General features: G+C 48.0%; 1 protein-coding gene across 2 annotated transcripts in view; it reads left to right on the forward strand.

Moving 5' to 3' along the window:
- Nucleotides 1–24,028, forward strand: part of LOC146339200 (uncharacterized) — a 77,730-nt gene extending 53,702 nt beyond the window's left edge. Inside the window, exons 2-3 of one of the 2 annotated variants that reach the window (XM_084811651.1) lie at nucleotides 11,994–12,191; nucleotides 23,654–24,028. In XM_084811651.1, coding sequence (XP_084667777.1) covers nucleotides 11,994–12,167 — 174 coding nt within the window. In that variant the 3' untranslated portion in view covers nucleotides 12,168–12,191; nucleotides 23,654–24,028. The remainder of the gene's footprint in view (nucleotides 1–11,993; nucleotides 12,192–23,653) is intronic. The other variant, XM_084811650.1, reaches the window with a different exon arrangement.
- The last annotated feature ends 381 nt before the right edge of the window (nucleotides 24,029–24,409 follow it).

Below are 24,409 nucleotides of genomic sequence, written 5' to 3' on the forward strand. Positions count from 1 at the left end.
CAGGACAGATAAGATTGAGTCCTTGAAAAGAAAATCCGATGCTGTAAAGAACAATATTGTTTAGGAACCTGGAATGTCAGATCTATGAATCAAGGTAAGCTAGAGGTGGTCAAACATGAGAGGGCAAGATTGAACATCGACATCTTGGGAATCAGCGAACTAAAATGGACAGGCATGGGAGAACTTAATTCAGGTGACCATCATATCTACTACTGTGGGCAAGAATCCCTTAGAAGAAATGGGGTAGCACTCATAGTCAACAAAAGGGTGGGAAAAGCAGTACTGGGGTACAATCTTAAAAACGATAGAATGATCTCAGTACGAATCCAAGGCAAACCATTCAACATCACAGTAATTCAAGTCTATGCCCCAACCACTGATGCCAAAGAAGCTGAGGTTGATCAGTTCTATGAAGACCTACAACACATTCTAGAAGTAACACCAAAAAAAGATGTCCTCTTCATCATAGGGGATTGGAATGCTAAAGTAGGAAGTCAAGAAATCACCGGGAAAACAGGCAAGCATGGCCTTGGTGTACAAAATGAAGCAGGATAAAGGCTAATAGAGTTTTGCCAAGAGAACACGCTGATCATAGCAAACACGCTTTTCCAACAGCACAAGAGGCGACTCTACACATGGACATCACCAGATGGTCAATATCGAAATCAGATTGATTATGATCTTTGCAGTCAAAGATGGAGAAGCTCTATACAGTCAGTAAAAACAAGACCTGGAGCTGACTGTGGCTCAGATCATGAGCTGCTTGTTGCAAAATTTCAGCTTAAATTGAAGAACGTAGGGAAAACCACTAAACCATTCAGGTATGACCTAAATCATATCCCTTATGAATACACAGTGGAGGTGAGGAACAGATTTCAGGGATTAGACCTGATAGACAGAGTGCCTGAGGCACTATGGACGGAGGTCCGTAACATTGTTCAGGAGGCAGCAACTCAATCCATCCCAAAGAAAAAGAAATGCAAGAAAGCCAAGTGGCTGTCTGATGAGGCTTTACAAGTAGCTGAAGAAAGAAGGGAAGCGAAAAGCAAGGGAGAAAGGGGAAGATATATCCAACTGAATGCAGAGTTCCAGAGAATAGCAAGGAGAGACAAGAAGGCCTTCTTAAATGAACAATGCAAAGAAATCGAGGAAAACAACAGAATGGGAAAGACTAGAGATCTCTTCAAGAAAATTGGAGATTTCAAGGGAACGTTTTGTGCAAAGACGGGCATGATAAAGGACAAAGAAGGCAGGGACCTAACAGAAGCAGATGAGATTAAGAAGAGGTGGCAAGAATACACAGAAGAACTATACAGGAAAGATCTGAATGTCCCTGATAGCCATGATAGTGCGGTCACTGAACTTGAGCCGGACATCCTCGAGAGTGAAGTCAAGTGGGCCTTAGGAAGCATTAGTAACAACAAAGCTAGCGGAGATGACAGTATTCCAGCTCAGCTATTTAAAATCCTAAAAGATGATGCTGTTAAAGTGCTGCATTCAATATGCCAACAAATTTGGAACACTCAGCAATGGCCGCAAGACTGGAAAAGGTCAGTTTACATTCCAATTCCAAAGAAGGGCAACGCCAAAGAGTGTTCAAACTACCGCACAATTGCGCTCATTTCACATGCCAGCAAGGTGATGCTCAAAATCCTACAAGCTAGGCTTCAGCAGTATGCGAACCGAGAACTACCGGAAGTACAAGCTGGGTTTCGAAGAGGCAGAGGAACTAGAGATCAAATCGCCAACGTTCGCTGGATCATGGAGAAAGCAAGAGAATTCCAGAAAAACGTCTATTTCTGCTTCATTGACTACGCTAAAGCTTTTGATTGTGTGGATCACAACAAACTGTGGCAAATTCTTAAAGTGATGAGAGTACCAGACCACCTTACCTGTCTCCTGAGAAACCTGTACGGGGGTCAAGAAGCAACGGTATGAACCAGACATGGAACAACCGAGTGGTTCCAAATTGGGAAAGGAGTATGACAAGGCTGCATATTGTCACCCTCCTTATTTAACTTATATGCAGAGTACATCATGAGAAACGCCGGGTTGGATGAATCACAGGTCGGAATTAAGATTGCCAGGAGAATTATCAACAACCTCCGATATGCAGACGATACCACCCTAATGGCAGAAAGCAAAGAGGATCTCAAGAGCCTCTTGTTGAGGGTGAAAGAGGAGAGTGCAAAAGCTGGTTTGAATCTCAACATTAAAAAAACGAAGATCATGGCATCTGGCCCCATCACTTCCTGGCATATAGAAGGGGAAGAAATGGAAGCAGTGAGAGATTTTACTTTCTTGGGCTCCAAGATCACCGCAGACGGTGACTGTAGCCATGAAATTAAAAGACGCTTGCTCCTTGGGAGGAAAGCTATGGCAAACCTAGACAGCATAGTAAGAAGCAGAGACATCACCTTGCCGACAAAGATCCGTCTAAGCAAAGCTATGGTTTTCCCAGTAGCAACGTATGGCTGTGAGAGCTGGACTATAAGGAAGGCTGAGCGCTGAAGAATCGATGCTTTCGAACTGTGGTGCAGGAGAAGACTCTTACGATTCCCTTGACTGCAAGGAGGTCAAATCAGTCCATCCTAAAGGAAATCAACCCTGAGTGCTCATTGGAAGGACAGATACTGAAGCTGAAGCTCAAATATTTTGACCACCTAATGCGAAGAGAAAACTCTCTGGAAAAGACCCTGATGCTGGGAAAGACTGAAGGCAAAAGGAGAAGGGGACGACAGAGGATGAGATGGCTAGATAGCATCACGGATGCAATGAATATGAACTTGAGCACACTCTGGGAGAGAGCGCAGGACAGGAAGGCCTGGCGTGCTATGGTCTATGGGGTCACGAAGTCGGATACGACTGAACGACTGAACAACAACAAGATTGTGTACTTATTCACAGAGTTAAGTAGTGAAGTTAAATGGCTACCAACTTAGGTGGCTTTAAAACGGGGATTGGACACATTGCTGGAAGGCTGTCAATGGCTACTAGTCCTGAGGGCTATATGCTACCTCCAAGATCAGAGGCAGTGTGGCTGTGTACACCAGCTGCTGGGGTACAATGGCATTGAAGTTCTATTGCTGGCATGTCCTGCTTGCAAGCTTCCCATTGAGGCATCTGGCTGGCCACTGGGAACAGAAGGCCGGACTAGGGAGGCCTTTCGCCTATTCTAGGAGGGCCCATTTTATGTGCTCTTATTCTTGATTCTCTTATCCTTACTTCCCCATCTATGAAGTACGAATGATTGTGCTCTATTGAATCAAGTGGTTATGATGAAGATTTTAAAGTATTTTGCAAAATAAAGTAACATTTATTATATAGTATTTCATTTATCTTCTCCTGGAGCCATCTTTGTCACTTGAGGTTCCAGTGGATTCAGTGGTACGGAGTGCCTTATACCAGCTTTGGTTGGTGGCCCAGCTACACCCTGTCTGGACTGGGATAACCTGGCCTCAGTTGTCCATGGCCTGGTAACCTCCAAGTTAAACTACTGCAATGCACTCTGCATGGGGCTGCCTTTGAAGATGGTTCAGAAGTGGCAGCTTGTCCAAAATGTGGCAGCCAGATTGATAACAGAGACAACAAGGTCCAGGCACAACTTGTGTGATCTGAGCTAGCAGTGGCTGACCAGGAAAGAGATCTTGATGTTGTGGGGGACAGCTTGGTGAAGATGTCGACCCAGTGTGTGGCCACTGCAAAAAAGGCAAACTCCATGTTAGGCATAATTAGAAAAGGGATTGAGAATAAAACTGCCAACATCATACTGCCCCTGTACAAATCTATGGTGCAGCCACACTTGGAATACTGTGTCCAGTTCTGGTCACCGCACCTAAAAAAGGTACTATAGACCTGGAAAAAGTGCCAAAAAGGACAACTAAAATGATCAAGAGGCTGGAACATCTCCCCTTCAGATAAAAGGAAGTACCTCTTGTACTGGAGGTAGCACATAGCCATCAAAACTAGTAGCCATTGATAGCCTTTTCCTCCAGAAATTTGTCTAACCCCCTTTTAAAGCCATCCAAATGGGTGGTCATCACTGCATCTTGTGGTAGCAAGTCCCATAGTTTAACTATGCACTGTGTGAAGAACTTCCTTTTATCTGTCTTGAATCTCCCACCAATCAGCTTAATAGGATGACCCCTTTGGGTTCTAGTATTTTGAGAGAGGGAGAAAAATGTCTCCCTATCCACAATCTCCACAGCATGCATAATTGTGTAGACCTCTGTCATGTCTCCCCGACCCTCCTTTTCCCCCGAGCTAAACAATCCCAGCTGTTGTGAACTGTTCTCACAGGGGAGATGCTCCGGCCCCTTGATCGCTGCTGCCCTCGGGTGTAGTGGAAGCTGCTGGCCACAGCTCAGTGGAGCTGTAGTGAAAACAAAGTAGACCCAGCAAGCCTAAAGTCAGCACACCCCTGGTTTAGGGAACTGCTATGGTGGAGAAGGCTATCCGTGGCTACTAGGCTTGATGGCTATGTGCTGTCTCCAGTAACAAAGGCAGTATCCCTTTGTACACCAGTTACTGGGAAACATGGATGGGAGGGTACTGTTGCACTCAGGTCCTGCTTGTGGGTTTCCTGCTGGCAGCTGGTTGGCCACTGCATGAACAGAATGCTGGACTAGATGGACCCTTGGTCTGAACCAGCAGGGCTGTTGTGATGTTGTTATGTTCTTAAGCTCCAAGTATATAATACCAATTCTGGCCCGCTTGCACGGGCTACCTGTTTCTGAGCCCGATTCAAGGTGCTGGTTTTGACCTATAAAGCCTTACACGGCTTGGGACCACGATACCTGACGGAGCGCCCCTCCCAGCTTGAACTGACCCATCCACTGTGCTCATCATCCAAGCCCTCCTCCTGGGGTCTCCTCAAAGGGAGGCTCAGGGGGAGGCAACAAGAGAGAGGGCCTTCTTAGTGGTGGCCTTCCAATTATGGAATGATCTCCCTGGCAAAGGCCACCTGGCACCAAGATTATTATCTCTTTGGCACCAGATTAAAACTGCCCTCTTCTCTCAGGCATTTGGCAGCATATCATAAGTTCTTAATTGGGGCCTGGATTGTCTTTGGCTGATAGTTCTAAACATTGTTTTTAGATATATGTTGTTGGTGTGTGTGTGCTATCTGTTTATATTGTTTTTATGTAAATACTTTTTTGTACTTTGCATAATGTGTTTTAATGTTTTTTTAATTTTTGTGAACCACCCAGAGATCTTCGGCTATGGGGCGGTATAGAAATATAATAAATGAAAATGAAATATGATCTTGGGTGGCATGGAGTTGCTTCCCCCCATCCCCCAATAAGTTTCTTCTTAGAAAGATTTTGCTTACGGAGGGAGGAGCCATCCCTAAGGTGGCACTTTCCGTATCTTGGTTTTGTGGATCCATATTTTTCATCTGGAGATCCAAGAAACATCCCCCACTGCAGAGTTTGTTTTCAGCTTTAGTAACTCAGAAGTACTCTGAAGTCTGGTGTGTTCCTTCCAACACCTTGCAGCAGTTAAGCTGCTTCTTCAGTGCAGGCCATGCTGCATGTGCAATGAACACCGGACTCTCCTGGCAACAAGGCACAATGATATCCCCACCCCACACCAGCACAGAAGGCTAATTCCCCCCCCCCCGCATGCCACTGTGCAGCCTACAGCATGAAGAAGCGGCTCCCGGTCACTTGAATGTGTCCCCATGCCATGTTCAACTGCAGCATGTGAATGTGGAAAGAAAAGACATTGGGGAATGTATTGCAAGCCCAGTCTTCCTGACGGGCTGGCTTTTCAGGGAGGGCCTGGCCTCCAGCTGCTTTCCAATCAGTGACACCAGCCCCACATCCACATGCCTTCTGAGGTGGTGCTGGCCCATCAGAGGGCTGGATCGTCTGCCTCCCAACAGGTTTGGACCAGAGCTCTGGCCAGCCACAGGGCAAAGATGACCGTGCCCATCTATGTGCTCCCCCTGCTTCAAAAGGCCAGATTTGTTTCTGGGCACGTGGCCCTGCTGTCTGGAGGTGTGCAGGTGTGGGAATCTTGACATATTTTGTGCACCCCAGCACAAGGAAATAACACAGAAAATATGTGGAGTGGCCATGTGCAGCAATGCCTGTCTGAACCCTGTTTGCAAATCGATGCATTTTGGATGTACAGAGGTGCCATGATTTTGTCAGTCATGGATGCCACAGGTAGCCATATAGAATGTGCTTGTGCAGTTTGGACAGATGAGCTTGTGGTGGCAGCAGCAGCAGAGAATTCAGTCAGATGCATCAATGTTGGGAAGGGGCAGTTCAGATAAGAGTGCTTCTTAGGGTGAGTTCACACCATGAAAGACCCAGATGGATTAGTTTGCCTTGTCTACATGCCAGTTGAGGCTTTGATCATTTCTTTAAAAAGCTTTACAAGACTAATGTAAAACGAGGTTCTTTTTTGCTTCGGTGGGTGAGAGTGTGTAACCAACTAAGACCAGAGGCTATTCACAAGTGCAATACATTTGAAAGGATTATTTAAATCACTGCAGATAAACAGGATATCAGATTTGTGCAATGAAAGTACAATACACAAGAAATCAGAGGGAAAGAAGGTACACTGTATATAAATTTTAGACAAGATATAATGCAATGATTGACAAAAATACAATGTGGAACAGCTTGGATTAAAGCATAAGGTGAAGTGCCTCTTACATAGAAGGCTGACAAAATGCAACATTAGCTATACTCCGCCCTTCATAAAACTCGGTGTTTGCCTCTAGTCTTCCACCAGCTCCCTGGTAAAAGCTTACTGTATTGTGCTATAAGCTGTATAGTAGTTGGCCTAAAGATGGATGAAGAAAGACTTGTCAGCTACCTATTCCAAGCAGAGCAGTCAGGTCTAAGCTGGAAGCCCCAAGATCCAAGCGGTAAGATCCCGAGGAATCCAAACAGAAAATTAATCCAGGTAGGACTTGGAGAAAATATTTAAAAATAAAGTAATCATTTATTTCTGAGCCTCACCAGGAAATAAAAGGAAATGTAATCAAGGAAGCAGAAATGAAAGGCACCTAAGGTAATCTAGATCTATTCAAAGCAGTCCACATACCCAAAAAATCAAGCCCAGGAAAAAACTAGCTTTGTGCAAAAATCACAACAGGTTCGGATAAGGGAGGAGTCCACTTCAAGTAGGGCCTTCGGTGTATTGGCTCCCTCTCTGTGGAACTCCCTGCCTGTTGATGTCAGGGAGGCACTGATACTGTTTTGTTTTAGAATCACAGAATAGTAGGGTTGGAAGGGGCCTATAAGACCATCAAGTCCAATCCGCTGCTCAATGCAGGAATGCAAGTCAGAGCATCCCTGACAGATGGCTGCCCAGCCTCGTCTTGAAAGCCTCCAGTGTGGGAGAGCCCACCACCTCCCTAGGGAACTGGTTCCATTGTCATTTTGCTCTAACAGTCAGGAGACTTTTCTTGATGTTCAGCTGGAATCTGGCTTCCTGTAACTTGAGCCCATTGTTCTGTGTCCTGCACACTGGAATGATTGAGAAGCGGTCCTGGCCTTCCTCCTGTGATACTTGAGGAGCGCTATCATATCTCCCCTCAGTCTTCTCTTCTCAAGGCTAAACATGCCCAGTTCTTTCAGTCTCTCCTCACAGGGCTTTGTTTCCAGTCCCCTGATCATCTTCGTTGCTGTCCTCTGAACCCTCTCCAGTTTGTCTGCATCCTTCTTAAAGTGTGGTGCCCAGAAGTGGACACAGTACTCCAGATGAGGCCTAACCAGTGCTGAGTGGAGGGGAACTAGTACATCACATGATTTGGAAGCGATGCTTCTATGAATGCAGCCCAAAAGAGCATTTGCCTTTTTTGCAGCCACATCACACTGTTGGCTCATATTCCGCTTGTGAACTACAATATTTCCAAGATCCTTCTCACTTGTAGTATTGTTGAGCCAAGTATTGCCCATCTTGTAACTGTGCATTTGGTTTCTTTTTCCTAGGTGCAGAACTTGGCATTTATCCCTATGAAATGTCATTCTGTTGTTTTCTGCCCAGCACTCCAGTCTGTCCAGATCACTTTGACTTTTGTTTCTGTCTTCCAAAGTATTAGGTATCCCGCCCAATTTTGTGTCATCTGCAAATATGATAAGCATTCCCTGCACCTCCTCCTCCAAGTCATTAATAAAAATGTTGAAGAGCACTGGGCCCAGAACTCAAGTATAACATGGTCACTTTCCCCCAGAGTTCCTGTAACTGCTACTTGATCCACTAAGTCATCTTTGTTGGTTAGGATGAAGTCAAGGATAGCCAATCCTCTAGTTCCCTCCACCACTTTCTGTAGGAGGAAGTTATCAGCAACACAACTCAGGAATCTCTTCGGGGGCCATGTTTTGCAGAATTTGTCTCCCAACAAATATCGGGGAAATTGAAGTCCCCCATTACTGCTTCATCATGCTTCCTTAAAACTGGCTATTTGATTTTCAAAAGTTTCATCCTCGTCATCTCCTTGATTGGGTAGCCAGTAGTAGACTCCGACCACCAGGTTCCTTTTATTCTTTGCTCCATTTATTTTAACTCAGGTGCCCTTGATGGGGCTACCAAGCTCATCCTCCTGTATTTCCATGCAGAGATATGTGTGTGTTTTTTAATATAGTGCAGCTCCACCTCCCTTTCTGTTCCTCCTGTTCTTTGTGAACAAGTTATATCCTTCAATTGCTGTATTCCAGTCATGGGTGTCATCCCACCAAGTTTCAGTTACACCTGTCAAGTCATAATTTCCCTCTGTATTAATAGTTCAAGTTCATTCTGTTTGTTTCCCATACTCTGGGCATTAGTATATAGACATCAAAGACCATGTGCTTGATCATCTGGCTTTCTTCCTACATGTGTCTGCAGACTATTATTGGGCGCTATTAGAGCTGTTCTCTCTGTTGCGGTGCATGAGCCTTCATCCATTGTTACCCCCAACTTTACATCTCCCTCCCCTGTAGGATTCAGTTTAAAGCTCTCCTGATGAAGTTCTTCTTGCTGTGGCCAAACACATTCTTCCCATCCTTTGTGAGGTGCAACCCGTCCCTTGTCAATAGTCCATCTTCCAGGAAGTGTAGCCCGTGGTCCCAGAATCCAAATCTCTCTCGTCGGCACCACCTTTATAGCCAGTCATTCACCCGGAGTATTTTTCTTTGCCTTTATATCCCTCTTCTACCTAATGGAAGGATAGATGAGAAAACTATCTGGGCCCCAAAGTTCTTGAGTTTCCTTCCCAAAGCTTCAAAGTCTGATGTGATTTCCTTGTAGCTCTGCTTGGTGGTATCATTTGTTCTCACATGGATGAGAAGAAAGGGATACCTGTCAGTGGGCTTTATGAGTGCAGGCAACCCTTCAGTCACGTCTCCAATCCATCGTCCTGGGAGACAGCATACCTGGTGAGTCCATGGGTCTTTGCGACATACTTGGGTTTCGATCCCATGCAGCAAGGAGTCTCCCACTCCTCCTCCTCTTCTCTTCTTGTTGTAGGCCTTGGCTTCATTGCCTCTGTTTGGCTGACCTTCAGCCTTTTGCTTGCTGTCCTGAGGGGTCCCCTGTGATTCTTCCTCTGCAGGCTGTCCTCCAGTCTCATCCTCAAGTACCTGGAAACAGTGGAACAGTGGAACGTTCCATAGTTCCATAGTTCCACTGCCTCTAGTGGCGCAGAGTGGCTTCTAGTTCTTTTGCTCCTAACTGTCACCCTTTTCCAAGGAGTATCCTCTACTCCATTTTTCTTCACCTCAGCATTTCCCACTGCCTCATCTTGCTGTTGCTCTTCAAGCTTCTGGCCTTCCCTTTGCTGCTGTGGTTCCCCCATTCTGTCCAAGAACTCTTCATGTTCTCTTATTCCCCGGAGGGTCGACAGTCGCCGCTCCAGTCCACTTACTTTTTCTCCCAGCAGTGTGATCAACTTGCACTTGTTGCAGGTGTAGGCCATGTTGTTCTCAGGCAAGAAAACAAACATGGCACACACCTTGCAGGTCACCACCACTGGAGAGTCTTGTCCTTCCATAGCCTCTTTCCCTTTTTGTGTCTAGCTTTGTGATTGTACTGGAATAGCCTGTGCTTTGTCCTCTATTCCCTGGGGGTTAAAAGCAGAATCCCACTGGTGTGGAAGTGTGTGTTACAAGACAAATAATCTTAAAAAAACGTTAGGGGCCTCCCCCTTGACCTCCCCTGCCGAACTCCCCTGGCCAACTCCTGTTGCTCCCCCGTCCGCTCTCCCTGATCACTTGCTCTCTGGGAGCTGGCTTGCTTCTATAGTCCAGAGATCAGCTGGAGCAGCTTCCTCTGCTCTGCTCAGCTGGGAGGCAGGAAACAGGTTGAAGCCTCCTGCCCCCACAGCTGCTGGGAGTACTCAGGCCACACACAGCCCAGTTCAGCTGGCATTCTCAGGAGAACATAGTGCGCACACGGTGACTCAAATGGAAAGGACAGCACTAGCCAGTCAGAATAGCACTAGCCATTTCTCTTCTATGCTTTGGAGTCCTCTTTCACTCTCAACATGGCATGGTTCGGGCATATATGTAAATAAGCGGCAATCTCTTCCCCTCAGACTGATCATGTTAGTCCTAGCTGGACACCCTTTGTTACTGAAGGTGAAGCAACTGTTTGGGGACTGTTTTATTTAAGGCAAAGCAACAGTTTGGGGACACTTTTTAGGCTCCCTGCCCTAAGAGGACTGACAGTAGCATCTCCATCTTGTCTGGATCAAGCTTCAGTTTATTAGCCTTCATCCAGTCTGTTGTTGCAGCCAGGCACTGATCCAGCACATACACCTGATGAGGGTGAAAAGCAGGAACAGTGCTGGGTGTCATCAGCATACTGACAGAAACACACTCCAAAGCTCCGGATGGCCCCACTCAACAGTTCCATGCAGGTGTTACATGGCATGGGGGACAAAAACAACCCCTGTGGAACCACACGCTGGAGAAACCATGAGGCTGACAAGCACAGCCTTCTGGAGCTGGCCACGCAGTCCCCCCGCTCCCAGTTCAGACAGACGCTCACCCAGTCCGGGGATGACAAGCTGCCCTTGCATCGGGAGCACCTGCGCTTCCCAGGCAGCAGAGGCACGAGAACTGCATCCATTCATTCATTACACAACATTTCTATACCACTCTATACCATGGATCTTAAAATATCCAGCCTACCCCTGCATTCAGGCACCAGCGCAGGTCTTGCCTGGCTTGCATGGCTGCACCTGATTCAGCTATTACATAGAAACAGAACAGGGCATCAGCAGCAGAATGATGATACTGCTCCAGGTCTCCTAATGATCACCTCCAACAGTTTCATATATAAGTTAAACAGCACTGGGCTCAAATTTGGGCCTTGGGGCACCCCACAGTGCAATTGTCAGAGGGCAAACAGACAGTCTCCCAATGATAGTCTTTGCACTTGTTCCCATGGGCAAGAGTGCACCCACAGAAAAACAGTGCCTCTGACACCCACCATGGAGTTGGTCCAGGGAGATACCGTGGAGGATGGTGTCACAAACTGCTGAGAGGTCAAGGAGAAGTAAATGGGTCACACTCCCCTCCCTGATAAAGGTCATCAATCAGGGTGACCAAGGCTGATTAAGTCCCAAAGCCATGCTGAATTCAGATTGGAATGGGTCTAGATAAGCAGCACCCGCTAAACATGCCTGCAGGTGGGTCACCATGAATCTCAAGCACGTTCCTCCAAAAAGAGAGTGTAGCAACAAGGTGGTAACCAGTGGATCCAGGGTGGGGTTCTTTAAGAGTGGTCACACCACCTCCATAAGGGCAGTGGGCATCTCATCCAATTCTGTTTTGGATGTGATGAAGTTGTGGAGGGAGAGAAAGCATGAAATGAAGCTACTTAGCAGCCAAGGGAAAAGGTGAGCGCTACTCACACCAGCAGCAGCCCAGTCTTCAGCTGGACATCAGAACAAATGACCCAGGGGAAGCCTGGAGGGTTTGGAGCTGTGAAAGGGAGACCTCGCATCTTCCTGCACAATGGATGACATCCCTCCCTCCCATTTTTTCCAGGGCATTCCTCCTCCACCTCTGGACAGGATGGACCTGGAAAGGATTCGGTTGCTGCTGCTTGTGCCCTCTTTCTCTCTTGGATCTTTTTGCGGTCTGGGCTTGCTGTTCCTCCAATCAGTAGTCAGGAAGCCCTTACCCCAAAAAGTATTTGCGAGGGATCAAGTCATCACATGAAACAAGAAGGACCGTGGCTCAGAGGTAGGTGAGACATGTGGTCTCTCGGATTTCCATAAGCATGATGGAGCATGGGGGAACCCCTGATGAATCATACCTGCTTCCCCCTTGTCCAAAAGTGAGTGGCATGAAGGGGCTGAGAAGGACCGAAATGGATGCTGCTGCTTGAGGGTTGGATGAAGCGGTAGCTGCCTCAGGTACTGGCCACAGTGTACTAACCTAGCTTGCAAGCATCTGAGGTGCAAATGAAATGTTAAGTGGAGATTGCTGGAAGCATGCGAGTCCCTGTGTGGTCAATGGACATGTGGGAACCTCTAAGCTCCCCTCAGCATAACAACCCATGCGCTCACAACCCAGTGGCAGCTGGCTGTCAGGAGGTGGATTTTGCAAAGAGCAGCATCTGAGGGTTAAGCAGGTGGGAGATCCCGTGGGCTGAGTCCGATTCAGCTCAAGGTCTGATGGGCTGCAGTATTTCGGGTTGGTTTGAGCCAAGAGGGAGGAGAGTCTTGATGCTGTTGTACAGACCCATCCTCTTGGATCTATCTAAGAACGTAAGGGCTATGCTGGATGAGACCAAGGATCCATCTAGTCCAGCTCTCTGTTCACACAGTGGCCAACCAGCTGCCCATGGGAAACCCACAAGCAGGACAAGAGTGCTTCAGCACCCTCCTACCCATGTGCCCCAGCAAATGCTGTACGTAGGCTCATTGCCTCTGATACTGGAGGTAGCATGGCACCGTCAGGACTAGTAGCCATTGATAGCCTTCTCTTTCTCCAGGAATTTGTCCAACCCCCTTTAAAAGCCATCCAAATGGGTGACCATTGCTACATCCGGTGGTAGCAAATTCCATAGCTTAACTCTGCGCTGTGTGAAGAAGTCCCTTCTTCTACCTGTCCTGATTCTCCCACCAATCAGCTTCATGGGATGACCCCTTTGGGTTCTAGTATTATGAGCACTGGCTTTATGAGAAAAATATCTCCCTATCCACTTTCTCCACACCAGGCATAATTTTGTACACCACTATCATGTCACCCCTTACTTGTCTTTTCCCCAAGCTAAACAATTCCAGCTGTTGTAACATTCCCTCATAGCGGAGATGCTCCAGCCCCTTCATCGTTTTAGTTGCCCTTTCTGCACTTTTAAAAACTCTACAATATCCTTTTTTAGGTGCAGTAACCAGAACTGTACACAGTATTTCAGGTGTGGTCACACCAGAGAGTTGTATCCGGGGAGTATGATCTTGGCAGTTATTTTCTACTCTCTGTTTTCTGTTCTTTAACCTGTTACTGATCCTTAGCAGCACCTCTCCTCTTATTCCATGACTGCTAAGTTTGCTCAGGAGGGGACTTTGAGGGACTTTGTCAAAAGCCTTTTGGAAGTAAACAATGTCTACCAGATTACCCCTGTTTACATGTTTACTGGCACTTTCAAAGAACACTGAGACAAGACATACCTTTGCAAAAGTTGTGCTGATTCTTTTTCAGCAGGGCTTGTCCTTCTATATGCTTACTAGTTTTATCTTTGACAATGCTTTCAACCAATTTACCCGGAGCAGACATTAAGCTAACCAGCCTGTAATTTCCTGGATCCCCCCTGAATCCCTTTTTAAACATTGGTGTTATGTTGGACATATTCCAGTCCTCTGGTACAGAGGCTGATCTTACATATTTTTGTTAGAAGATCAGCAATTTCATATTTGAGTTCTTTAAGAACTCTTGGATGGATACCATCTGGGCCTGGTGATTTATTCACTTTCAGTTTGTCAGTATGGTTTAGAACGTCATCTTTTGTCATCACTATTTGCCTCAGTTCCTCAGACTCTCTTCCTGAAAACATCAGTTCAAGCAGAGGTATCTGTCCAGCATCTTCTGGAGTGAAGACAGATGAAAAGAATTCATTCAGTGGGCCTATTTCAGACATTACACTAAGCCATCATGGTTAGCGTGTTTGAGCTAACCATGATGGCTTAGCATGATGTCTGAATGGTGTTTTTCCCAACCATGGTGATTTATTAACCATGGACTAACCACGCTCACTAACCACTTCCTCCAAGATGGTTAGTGGGCTCTACCATGGCTTATAGTGATGTCTGGACAGCTTCCATGGTTAATTGACAGTTGCCATAGAGGCCCATGGCAAGAGTGGCCAAATGAGGAGCCACTCATGCCTGAGCAGGAGATCTCTATAGTCGAGATCTGCCTAGCTGCAAATGACATGGCTTCCGCGAGCCCACCAATATGCTGCCCCCAGCAACAGCCCACTGCATGCCAGCAGAGAAGTGAGTACAGAGCTGCGGCACGTGGCCGCTTGTGCCCTGGCCTACCACCGCTATGGGCACAGCCAGGCGCCACCATGTGCGATGGTGCCTGTTACAATGAGACTGCAGAGACGGCATGGACTCCAGCGCTGCACCTGCAGTGGCATAAACGGTTGGCGGAAGCTGATTCCTGATGGCTACCCATGTCCGTTTGCACCAGAGGGTGCGCTTGAATGCACTGTGCATCGGGACAGTGGATTATTTTGTTTGTTTGTTTGTTTGTTTAAAACATTTGTATCCTGTTCTATATCATTAAGATCTCAGGGTGGCGTACAGACAAAATCAACTTAAACAGTAAAATAAATAAATAATTTAAACAGCAAAAAGTATATTAAACCATTAAACAAGCTAATACCAATTTAAAAAATCTAAAACAATAAAACAGTTAAAACAGTGTGCAACGTTAGGGAATTCAGTTAGCCTGCAAAGGCTTTGCTGAAAAGCCATGTTTTAATTTGGCACCAAAATGAAACCAGCGTCTGGGCTAATTGGGCCTCTAAGGGGAGGGCATTCCACAACTGGGGTGCCACAGCAGTGAAGGCCCTCTCCCACATCCCACCATAATGTATGTCTCACAGTGTTCACAGTGGTCAGTGGCAATCACAGGCCTCCGGAATGGGAAAGACGGATCTCATACCATGTGAGTCCATGCTGCAGGATGTGCCCGGGATCCTTGTGCTGCGGCACAGGGGGCAGCAGGCGGCTGAACTGCCGAGCACCAAAATAGCTGACAATGCAAAGGCCACTGGGATGCGAGGCTGCCCATCCAGAGGACTGTGGGTTTCTGCGGGAGGGAGAGTGGTTAGAGAATGGTTAGTCTAACCACGTTGCGGAACATGGTTACATGCACGTGTGGCAGTAGCACTCCCAGTGATTAGCGGTAACCACCATGCAGCCTAACCACCCTTCCCCAATGTGCGTCTGAACAGGGCCAGCTTCTCTGAAATCTTCTTATCCCCCTTTAGTACTCCTTCCACTGTCATCTAACGGTCCAACTGCCTCCCTAGCTGTTTTTCTGCTTCTGACAGATTAAAATAATTCTTCATTATTGGCCTTGATGTTGTTAGCAATATGGTCTTCAGAATTGCTTTCTTGCATCTCTTATTGTTTGCTTGCATTGCCTTTGTGCAAGATTGTGCTCCCTTTTGTTTTCCTCATTTGGGCAAGACTTCCATTTTCTGAAGGAAGCTTTCTATTCTCTAATAGCTTCCCTGACACTGCTCTAGACCTTGGATGGCTCTCTGCCCACATCTGATCAGGCCACAACATTGGAGAGCTGGCTGGGGCCAAAGGGCATCTCGTTCCACCCCTCCCTGCCCAAACGCTGAGGATGCCATTATCACCAACCCAGCCTTCTCCGCAAGAGGACTGTTCAGGCTGCAGAGAGCAGAGGCAGTGCAGAAGAGATGGCTGCCAAGGTCATTACTGCCAATAATTCAAGCAAGTGGGCCAAGCTGCATAAAAATCTCCTCTGGCTAATCTGATTTTTTTAAAGAAATGGGGGTGCGGGGTGGGTGGGAGGATGGGAATTCTTCCCCAACCTCAAATATTGTTATCCATCAGACCCTGAACCCAAACAAGCTCCACCTACTGAGTCTCTCAAGCCCTCATATACCATCTTGGCAAAAAAGTTATCCTGGCCTCCATCCTAAATTGGCTAATCATAGAATCATCCATGATGCACAAAATGCCAGTTTCGCCCCCTGGAGGCTAGTCCAATTTGCCCCAAAGAGGAGAGTCAACTTCAGGCCGGGTCCAACTCGATTTTATTGTTTGCAAACAGTTCGACAAAGGAGCTCACGCTCAAAAGCAGAGTCGACCCTGGGCAGCTCCCACACTACGGTTTTATCACCTCAACTTGCATTCCTTAGCCAGCCTGTTACTTTGGATTGGTTGCCAGCGGTTTGCCTAGCAACCTTATCTTAGGGTTACTGCTCACTCATTCCAGGCATGCGCAGCTCTCACAATACTACGTGCTGCGTAAGACACATACAGTGGCTTTTAGGTTACATTTTTACTACAGCCATGGCTCCTTGGTGTCCACAGCCTTCTTGAGTGCAAGTGGCTGCAGCCACACTGCCCCCCTGCCCTGGCCACAAGACCCCCTTGCATTGGCTGGGTCTCCCATCGGGCTCTTGAACTCTGGATCCAGGTCACAGCCCCCTCGTGTCCCCCCACCTCAGCGACTGCCCCTCCGGTCACTGTCTGTCAGCAGAGGCATTTGCCCCCAGCTCCATGCCTGGGGCTCCTTCCTGAACTGCCATTTGCCTCTGGGCAGCTGAGAGTAATTGGATCTGGCATTTTGGAGACGGGCAAACTGGAGGAGAGCAAAAGGCTTTCTCCCCCTTCACAAAAAGCTGTGGCCGTTTTTGTGCGGAAGGCGGTTTTTACAAATGGCTTGGCCTAGGAACTTCACATTTGCTTTATTCATGTATCCACCCTCTGTGGGCACAAGTGCCTTTGACAGGGGCTCAGAGCCGACTGGTTACACTGCAGGGGTTCAGTGGCAGCTTCTCCCCACGCTCAGACCAGGAGCCTGGCACAAATGCAGAGCCACAGAAGGGGTGGGACTCAGACCCCTCCTTGCAATGGCCCCTGGCCAGGTGGGTCTCCTGGCCCTGCTGTGCAGAGAGGAACACTTCAGGCCCCAGAGCCTGCAGCGGTGGGGGGCGGGGAGAGATCTGGAGATGGAGCCGCAGCACTGCAGATGCCCAGCACGCAACACCTCCGCACGGGCCTTTTGGGGCTCCTGAGTCAGAAAAGCCCAGTGCCCTGAAGCTCCCCGCAGGAGAGGCGCTCACCCAGGGTGGCGTCCAGGTGCCAAGAGGCCAGGAACACCGTGTGCACGCCTTCACCCAGCCAGTGCCTGGGATGCCCCTAGCGCCCCCCAAGCCCCAGGCCCACCCCAGAGGCAGTGCCTGCTGCTTCTTGCTCTCCTGCTCTTGCCAGCCCACACCAGAGAGGGGGGTCCGGCCACCTGCGCAAGAGGGCACATGCGTTCGGGAACCTGCTCCTCTCCTGCTCGCCCTCCACACACCCCCATTGAAAGGCTGCTTTCCCGGTGGTATTGGGGTGGTGTCATCTGCGTATCTGAGGTTGTTGATAATTCTCCCGGCAATCTTAATTCCGACCTGTGAGTCATCCAACCCGGCGTTTCTCATGATGTACTCTGCATATAAGTTAAATAAGCAGGGTGACAATATGCAGCCTTGTCATACTCCTTTCCCAATTTGGAACCACTCGGTTGTTCCTTGTCTGGTTCATACCGTTGCTTCTTGACCCCCATACAGGTTTCTCAGGAGACAGGTAAGGTGGTCTGGTACTCTCATCACTTTAAGAATTTGCCACAGTTTGTTGTGATCCACACAATCAAAGGCTTTAGCGTAGTCAATGAAGCAGAAATAGACGTTTTTCTGGAATTCTCTTGCTTTCTCCATGATCCAGCGAACGTTGGCGATTTGATCTCTAGTTCCTCTGCCTCTTCGAAACCCAGCTTGTACTTCCGGTAGTTCTCGGTTCGCATACTGCTGAAGCCTAGCTTGTAGGATTTTGAGCATCACCTTGCTGGCATGTGAAATGAGCGCAATTGTGCGGTAGTTTGAACACTCTTTGGCGTTGCCCTTCTTTGGAATTGGAATGTAAACTGACCTTTTCCAGTCTTGCGGCCATTGCTGAGTGTTCCAAATTTGTTGGCATATTGAATGCAGCACTTTAACAGCATCATCTTTTAGGATTTTAAATAGCTGAGCTGGAATACTGTCATCTCCGCTAGCTTTGTTGTTAGTAATGCTTCCTAAGGCCCACTTGACTTCACTCTCGAGGATGTCCGGCTCAAGTTCAGTGACCGCACTATCATGGCTATCAGGGACATTAAGATCTTTCCTGTATAGTTCTTCTGTGTACGCTTTCCACCTCTTCTTAATCTCATCTGCTTCTGTGAGGTCCCTGCCTTCTTTGTCCTTTATCATGCCCGTCTTTGCACAAAATGTTCCCCTGAGATCTCCGATTTTCTTGAAGAGATCTCTAGTCTTTCCCATTCTGTTGTTTTCCTCAATTTCTTTGCATTGTTCATTTAAAAAGGCCTTCTTGTCTCTCCTTGCTATTCTCTGGAAATCTGCATTCAGTTGGATATATCTTGCCCTTTCTCCCTTGCTTTTTGCCTCTCTTCTTTCCTCAGCTACTTGTAAAGCCTCCTCAGACAGCCACTTGGCTTTCTTGCATTTCTTTTTCTTTGGGACGGATTGAGTTGCTGCCTCCTGAACAATGTTATGGACTTCCGTCCATAGTTCCTCAGGCACTCTATCAGGTCTAATCCCTTAAATCTGTTCCTCACCTCCACTGTGTATTCATAAGGGATATGATTTAGGTCATACCTGAATGGTTTAGTGGTTTTCCCTACGTTCTTCAATTTAAGCTGAAATTTTGCAACAAGCAGCTCATGATCTGAGCCACAGTCAGCTCCAGGTCTTGTTTTTACTGACTGTATGGCGCTTCTCCATCTTTGGCTGCAAAGTACATAATCAATCTGATTTCGATATTGACCATCTGGTGATGTCCATGTGTAGAGTTGCCTCTTGTGCTGTTGGAAAAGAGTGTTTGCTATGATCAGCGTGTTCTCTTGGGAGAACTCTATTAGCCTTTGTCCTGCTTCATTTTGAACACCAAGGCCATGCTTGCCTGTTATCCCGGTGATTTCTTGGCTTCCTACTTTAGCATTCCAATCCCCTATGATGAAGAGGACATCTTTTTTTGGTGTTACTTCTAGAATGTGTTGTAGGTCTTCATAGAACCGATCAACCACAGCTTCTTCGGCCTCAGTGGTTGGGACATAGATTTGAATTACTGTGATGTTCAATGGTTTGCCTTGGATTCGTACTGAGATCATTCTATCATTTTTGAGTTTGTACCCCAGTACTGCTTTTTCCCCTTTTGTTGACTATGAGTGCTACTCCATTTCTTCTAAGGGATTCTTGCCACAGTAGTAGATCATAGAATCATAGAATCATGGAATAGCAGGGTTGGAAGGGGCCTACAAGGCCATCGAGTCCAACCCCCTGCTCAATGCAGGAATCCAAGTCAGAGCATCCCTGACAGATGGCTGTCCAGCCCCGTCTTGAATGCCTCCAGTGTGGGAGAGCCCACCACCTCCCAGGGTAATTGGTTCCACTGTCATATTGCTCTAACAGTCAGGACGTTTTTCCTGATGTTCAGCCGGAATCTGGCTTCCTGTCACTTGAGCCCATTCTTCCGTGTCCTGCACTCTGGGAGGATTGAGAAGAGATCCGGGCCCTCCTCTCTGTGACAACCTTTCAAGTACTTGAAGAGTGCTATCATATCTCCCCTCAGTCTTCTCTTCTCAAGGCTAAACAGGCCCAGTTCTTTCAGTCTCTCTTCATAGGGCTTTGTTTCCAGTCCCCTGATCATCTTTGTTGCCCTCCTCTGAATCCTCTCCAGTTTGTCTGCATCCTTCTTAAAGTGTGGTGCCCAGAACTGGGCACAGTACTCCAGATGAGGCCTAACCAGTGCTGAATAGAGGGGAACTAGTACTTCCCAGGATTTGGAAGCGATGCTTCTATTAATGCAGCCCAAAGTAGCATTTGCCTTTTTTGCAGCCACATCACATTGTTGGCTCATCTTCAGCTTGTGATCGACCACAGTTCCAAGATCTTTCTCGCTTGTAGTGTTGTTGAGACACACATTCCCCCATCTTGTAACTGTGCATTTGGTTTCTTTTTCCTAGGTGCAGAACTTGGCATTTATCCCGATTAAATGTCATTCTGTTGTTTTCTGCCCAGCACTCCAGTCTATCCAGATCACTTTGAATTTTGTTTCTGTCTTCCAAAGTATTAGCTATCCCGCCCAATTTGGTGTCATCTGCAAATTTGATCAGCATTCCCTACACCTCCTCCTCCAAGTCATTAATAAAAATGTTGAAGAGCACTGGGTCCAGGACAGAGCCTGCGGTACCCCACTCGTTTCCTCTCCCCAGTTTGAGAAGTTCCCATTGATTAGCACTCTTTGAGTCCAGTTCCGTAGCTAACTGTGGATCCACCAGATCCTTGTTTCATCTAGCCCACTTTGAGCTAGTTTGCTCATCAGGATATCATGGGGCACTTTGTCGAAAGCTTTGCTGAAATCGAGGTATATGATGTCTGCAACATTCCCACAGTCTGCAAGCGAGGTGACTTGATCAAAAAATGAGATCAGATTTGTCTGGCAGGACTTGTTTTTGACAAATCCATGTTGGCTTCCAGTAATCACGGCATTGTTTTCAAGGTGCTTCCAGATGGATTGCTTTATCATCTGCTCCAGCATTTTCCCAGGGATTGATGTCAGACTGACCGGTCTGTAGTTCCCAGGCTCCTCCTTTTTGCCCTTTTTGGAGATAGGGACAACGTTAGCCTTCCTCCAGTCATCTGGCACTTCCCCCATCCTCCATGATTTCTCAAAGAGAATAGACAGCGGTTCTGAGAGTTCTTCTGCCAGTTTCTTTTTTACTCTAGGATGCAGTTCATCTGGAATTGTTTGTGATTGTGCCTTGAGAATTTCCTTTTTTAAAAGCTCCCACCCATCTTGGACTCCTTTTCTCGTTAGCGTCGCTTGCCATGGGACCTGACTGATCATTGTTCTGAGTTTATTAAAATCAGCTTTCCTAAAATCCAGGGTACGCGTTTGGCTACGCTCAGCTTTTGCTTCCCTTAGAACCAAGAACTCAAGTACAACACGGTCGCTTTCTCCCAGAGTTCCTGTAACTGCTACTTTCTCCACTAAGTCATCTCTGTAGGTTAGGATCAAGTCAAGGATAGCCGATCCTCTAGTTCCTTCCTCTACTTTCTGTAGGAGGAAGTTATCCGCCACGCAAGTCAGGAATTTCCTGGAGGGGCCACGTTTTGCAGAATTTGTCTCCCAACAAACATCGGGGAAATTGAAGTCCCCCATTACATCATGCTTCCTTAAAACATTGGCTATTTGCTTTTCAAAAGTTTCATCCTCATCTTCTCCTTGTTTGGGTGGCCGGTAGTAGACTCTGACCATCAGGTTCCTTTTATTCTTTGCTGCATTTATTTTGATCCAGATGCTCTCGATGGGGCTACCAAGCTCATCCTCCTGTATTTCTGTGCAGAGATATGTATTTTTCACATACAGTGCAATCCCACCTCCCTTTCTGTTCCTCCTGTTCTTTGTGAACAAGTTATATCCTTCAATTGCTGTATTCCAGTCATGAGAGTCATCCCACCAAGTCTCAGTTATACCTATCAAGTCATAATTTCCCCCCTGTATTAAGAGTTCAAGTTCATTGTTTGTTTCCCATACTCTGGGCATTAGTATATAGACATCGAAGACCATGTGCTTCATAGTCTGGCTTTCTTCCTACATGTGTCTGGAGACTGTTATTGGGCGCTATCAGAGCTGTTCTCTCCGTTGCAGTGCATGCGCCTACGTCCATTGTTACCCCCAACATTACATCTCCCTTCCCCATAAGATTCAGTTTAAAGCCCTCCTGATGAAGTTCTTCATGCTGTGGCCAAACACATTCTTCCCATCCTTTGTGAGGTGCAACCCGTCCCTAGCCAACAGCCCATCTTCCAGGAAGTATAGCCTGTGGTCCCAGAATCCAAATCTCTCTCGTCGGCACCAACTTTGTATCCAGTCATTGACCCGGAGTATTTTTCGTTCCCTTTCTATCCCTCTTCTAACTACTGGAAGGATGGATGAGAAGACTATCTGGGCCCCAAAGTTCTTGAGTTTCCTTCCCAAAGCTTCAAAGTCTGACGTGAATCTTCGTAGATATAATGGTCACCTGAATTAAATTTGCCCATGCTTGTCCATTTTAGTTGGGTGATTCCCAAGATGTCGATGTTCAATCTTGCCATCTCATGTTTGACCACCTCCAGCTTATCTTGATTCATTGACCTTACATTCCAGGTTCCTAAACAATATTGTTCTTTACAGCATCGGACTTTCTTTTCACCACCAGACACATCCACAACTGAGTGTCCTTTCGGGTTTGGCCCAGCCGCTTCACTCTTTCTGGCGCTACTTGGAAATACCCTCTGCTGTTCCCCAGTAGCATATTGGACACCTTCTGACCTGAGGGGCTCATCTTCCGGCGTCATATCTTTTAGCCTTGTGATACGTTCCATGGGGTTTTCTTGGCAAGAATACTGGAGTGGGTTGCCATTTCCTTCTCCAGTGGACCACATTTTGTCAGAACTCTCCGCCATGACCTGTCCGTCTTGGGTCGCCCTGCACGGCGTAGCCTATGGCTTCACTGAGTTGTGCAAGCCCCTTCGCCACAACAAGGCAGTGATCCATGAAGGGGTTATGATGACATGGGAGGGGCATTTGTGGATGCGGGGCAATGCTTTCCCTCCCCTAGATTCTTGCACTAGATCCAGCATTGTGGCGCTTTGCACCTTGGAGGGCTCTTTTACGGTTCTGACTGGCTCTCACTGAACCCCGGGGTGGATTCCCCACCCCACGGACATCAGAGCTGCCAGCCTCCATTGCCTCCTCCCAGCAGGGCTGCCAGGGAGCCATGGCTGCCTGTCGCCCCACAGCCCGGCTGCTGCACTGCTCTGCACTTTGCCCCCCAGCTCAGGTTTCCCACTCTTTCACCCTCATCCTCTGGCATGATGGGCCCCTTTCCTCCATCCAGTGGTCTAACCCCCACCCCACCCCCCTGTGAATGCACAGAGCTGGCCACATGGGCTACAGCCCTAGGGAAGTCTCCTGAAGCATGCTGCGCTCGTTTTTCCGAGGGAGCAGTACCCTGCCCTTCGGTGAAATCCCAGGGCCATCCGTGAAGCGCACAGACACCCGCACACCCCAGGTGCTGCCGTGCTGATGGCTGATGCCCGGGCTGGTGCAGGGAACTTCCCTCCCGTTGGCCTCGCGGGGAGGGAGGGCGCTGCCCGCGTCCACAACTGCCCATCCCATGTCACCACGAAGGAGCATAGGCATAGCGGAACTCAGCGCCCAGTCACAGCACCACAATTGCGGTATATGAACCCCATGAAGAGGGACCACCAAACTCAGGTGTCAGAATGCGTGGCGTGGGCTATATTGCTCTGCCAGCTGGTGCACCCTGAAAGCTCACAAGGGTGGCCACGTTTTCCAGCTGCTGGCTACTGATTGTTTCTCTCTCCCTGCTCTTGCTTTCCACAGGCCACTCTTCCAGAGGCACAGTCTGTCCCATATCTGTGTGCAGGCCAGCGGGAAGACCTGTCCCAAGACCAGCAGCAGTGAGCAGAATGTTCCTGGCAGTTCTGCCATGGAGGTGTTAATCTACCTGCTCCAGGCAGGCTCCTGCACCCTTGGAAGCTCCATGAAAGAGAATTAGGCAACCGGTGAAGGTGTTCCTGTCACAGAGTTGGAGCCCCGAGGCTCCATGTAACTTAACTGCTTTCCTGCAGTTGCTGAGCCACTGTCCAAGGCACAGGAGCCCTCCTGGAGTGCCAGGATGGCAACCCCACAACTGTGTCTGTCCCTTTCAGGCTCTTCCCCACCACAGATGCTGCCCAATAAAGGCTCTGACTTGGCCATGTGTGCCGCCTCTACTATTTGCTAGGGGGTGCAGAGAGGATTGCATTGAGCAGGGGGTTGGACTCAATGGCCTTGTAGGCCCCTTCCAACCCTGCTATTCTATGATTCTGTGATCCAGTGCCCACCAGCCTCAATGGTCAGCAACCCCGGGACTCGGGACTCGGAGTACAAAACATCAGCAGGGCGCCCCCTGCTGGGGAAGGCCGTCTCAGCACAGCTTGACTTCAGCTGGCCTCAGTCGGAGTGGGGCTGGGAGGCCGGGAGAGCAATGGGTCTGAGGCCAGTGGCCCCTCCTCCCTCTGTCACAAGCGAAAGGAAATGCCCAGCATTCATGTCACTGTCATACCAACTCAAGGCCAGCTCAAAGGTCACAGAATG

The sequence above is a fragment of the Heloderma suspectum genome, chromosome 7 (genome assembly GCF_057233095.1).
Source record: "Heloderma suspectum isolate Gila_16-S chromosome 7, 16-S_ref, whole genome shotgun sequence".
NCBI classification, from domain to species: Eukaryota; Metazoa; Chordata; class Lepidosauria; order Squamata; family Helodermatidae; genus Heloderma; species Heloderma suspectum.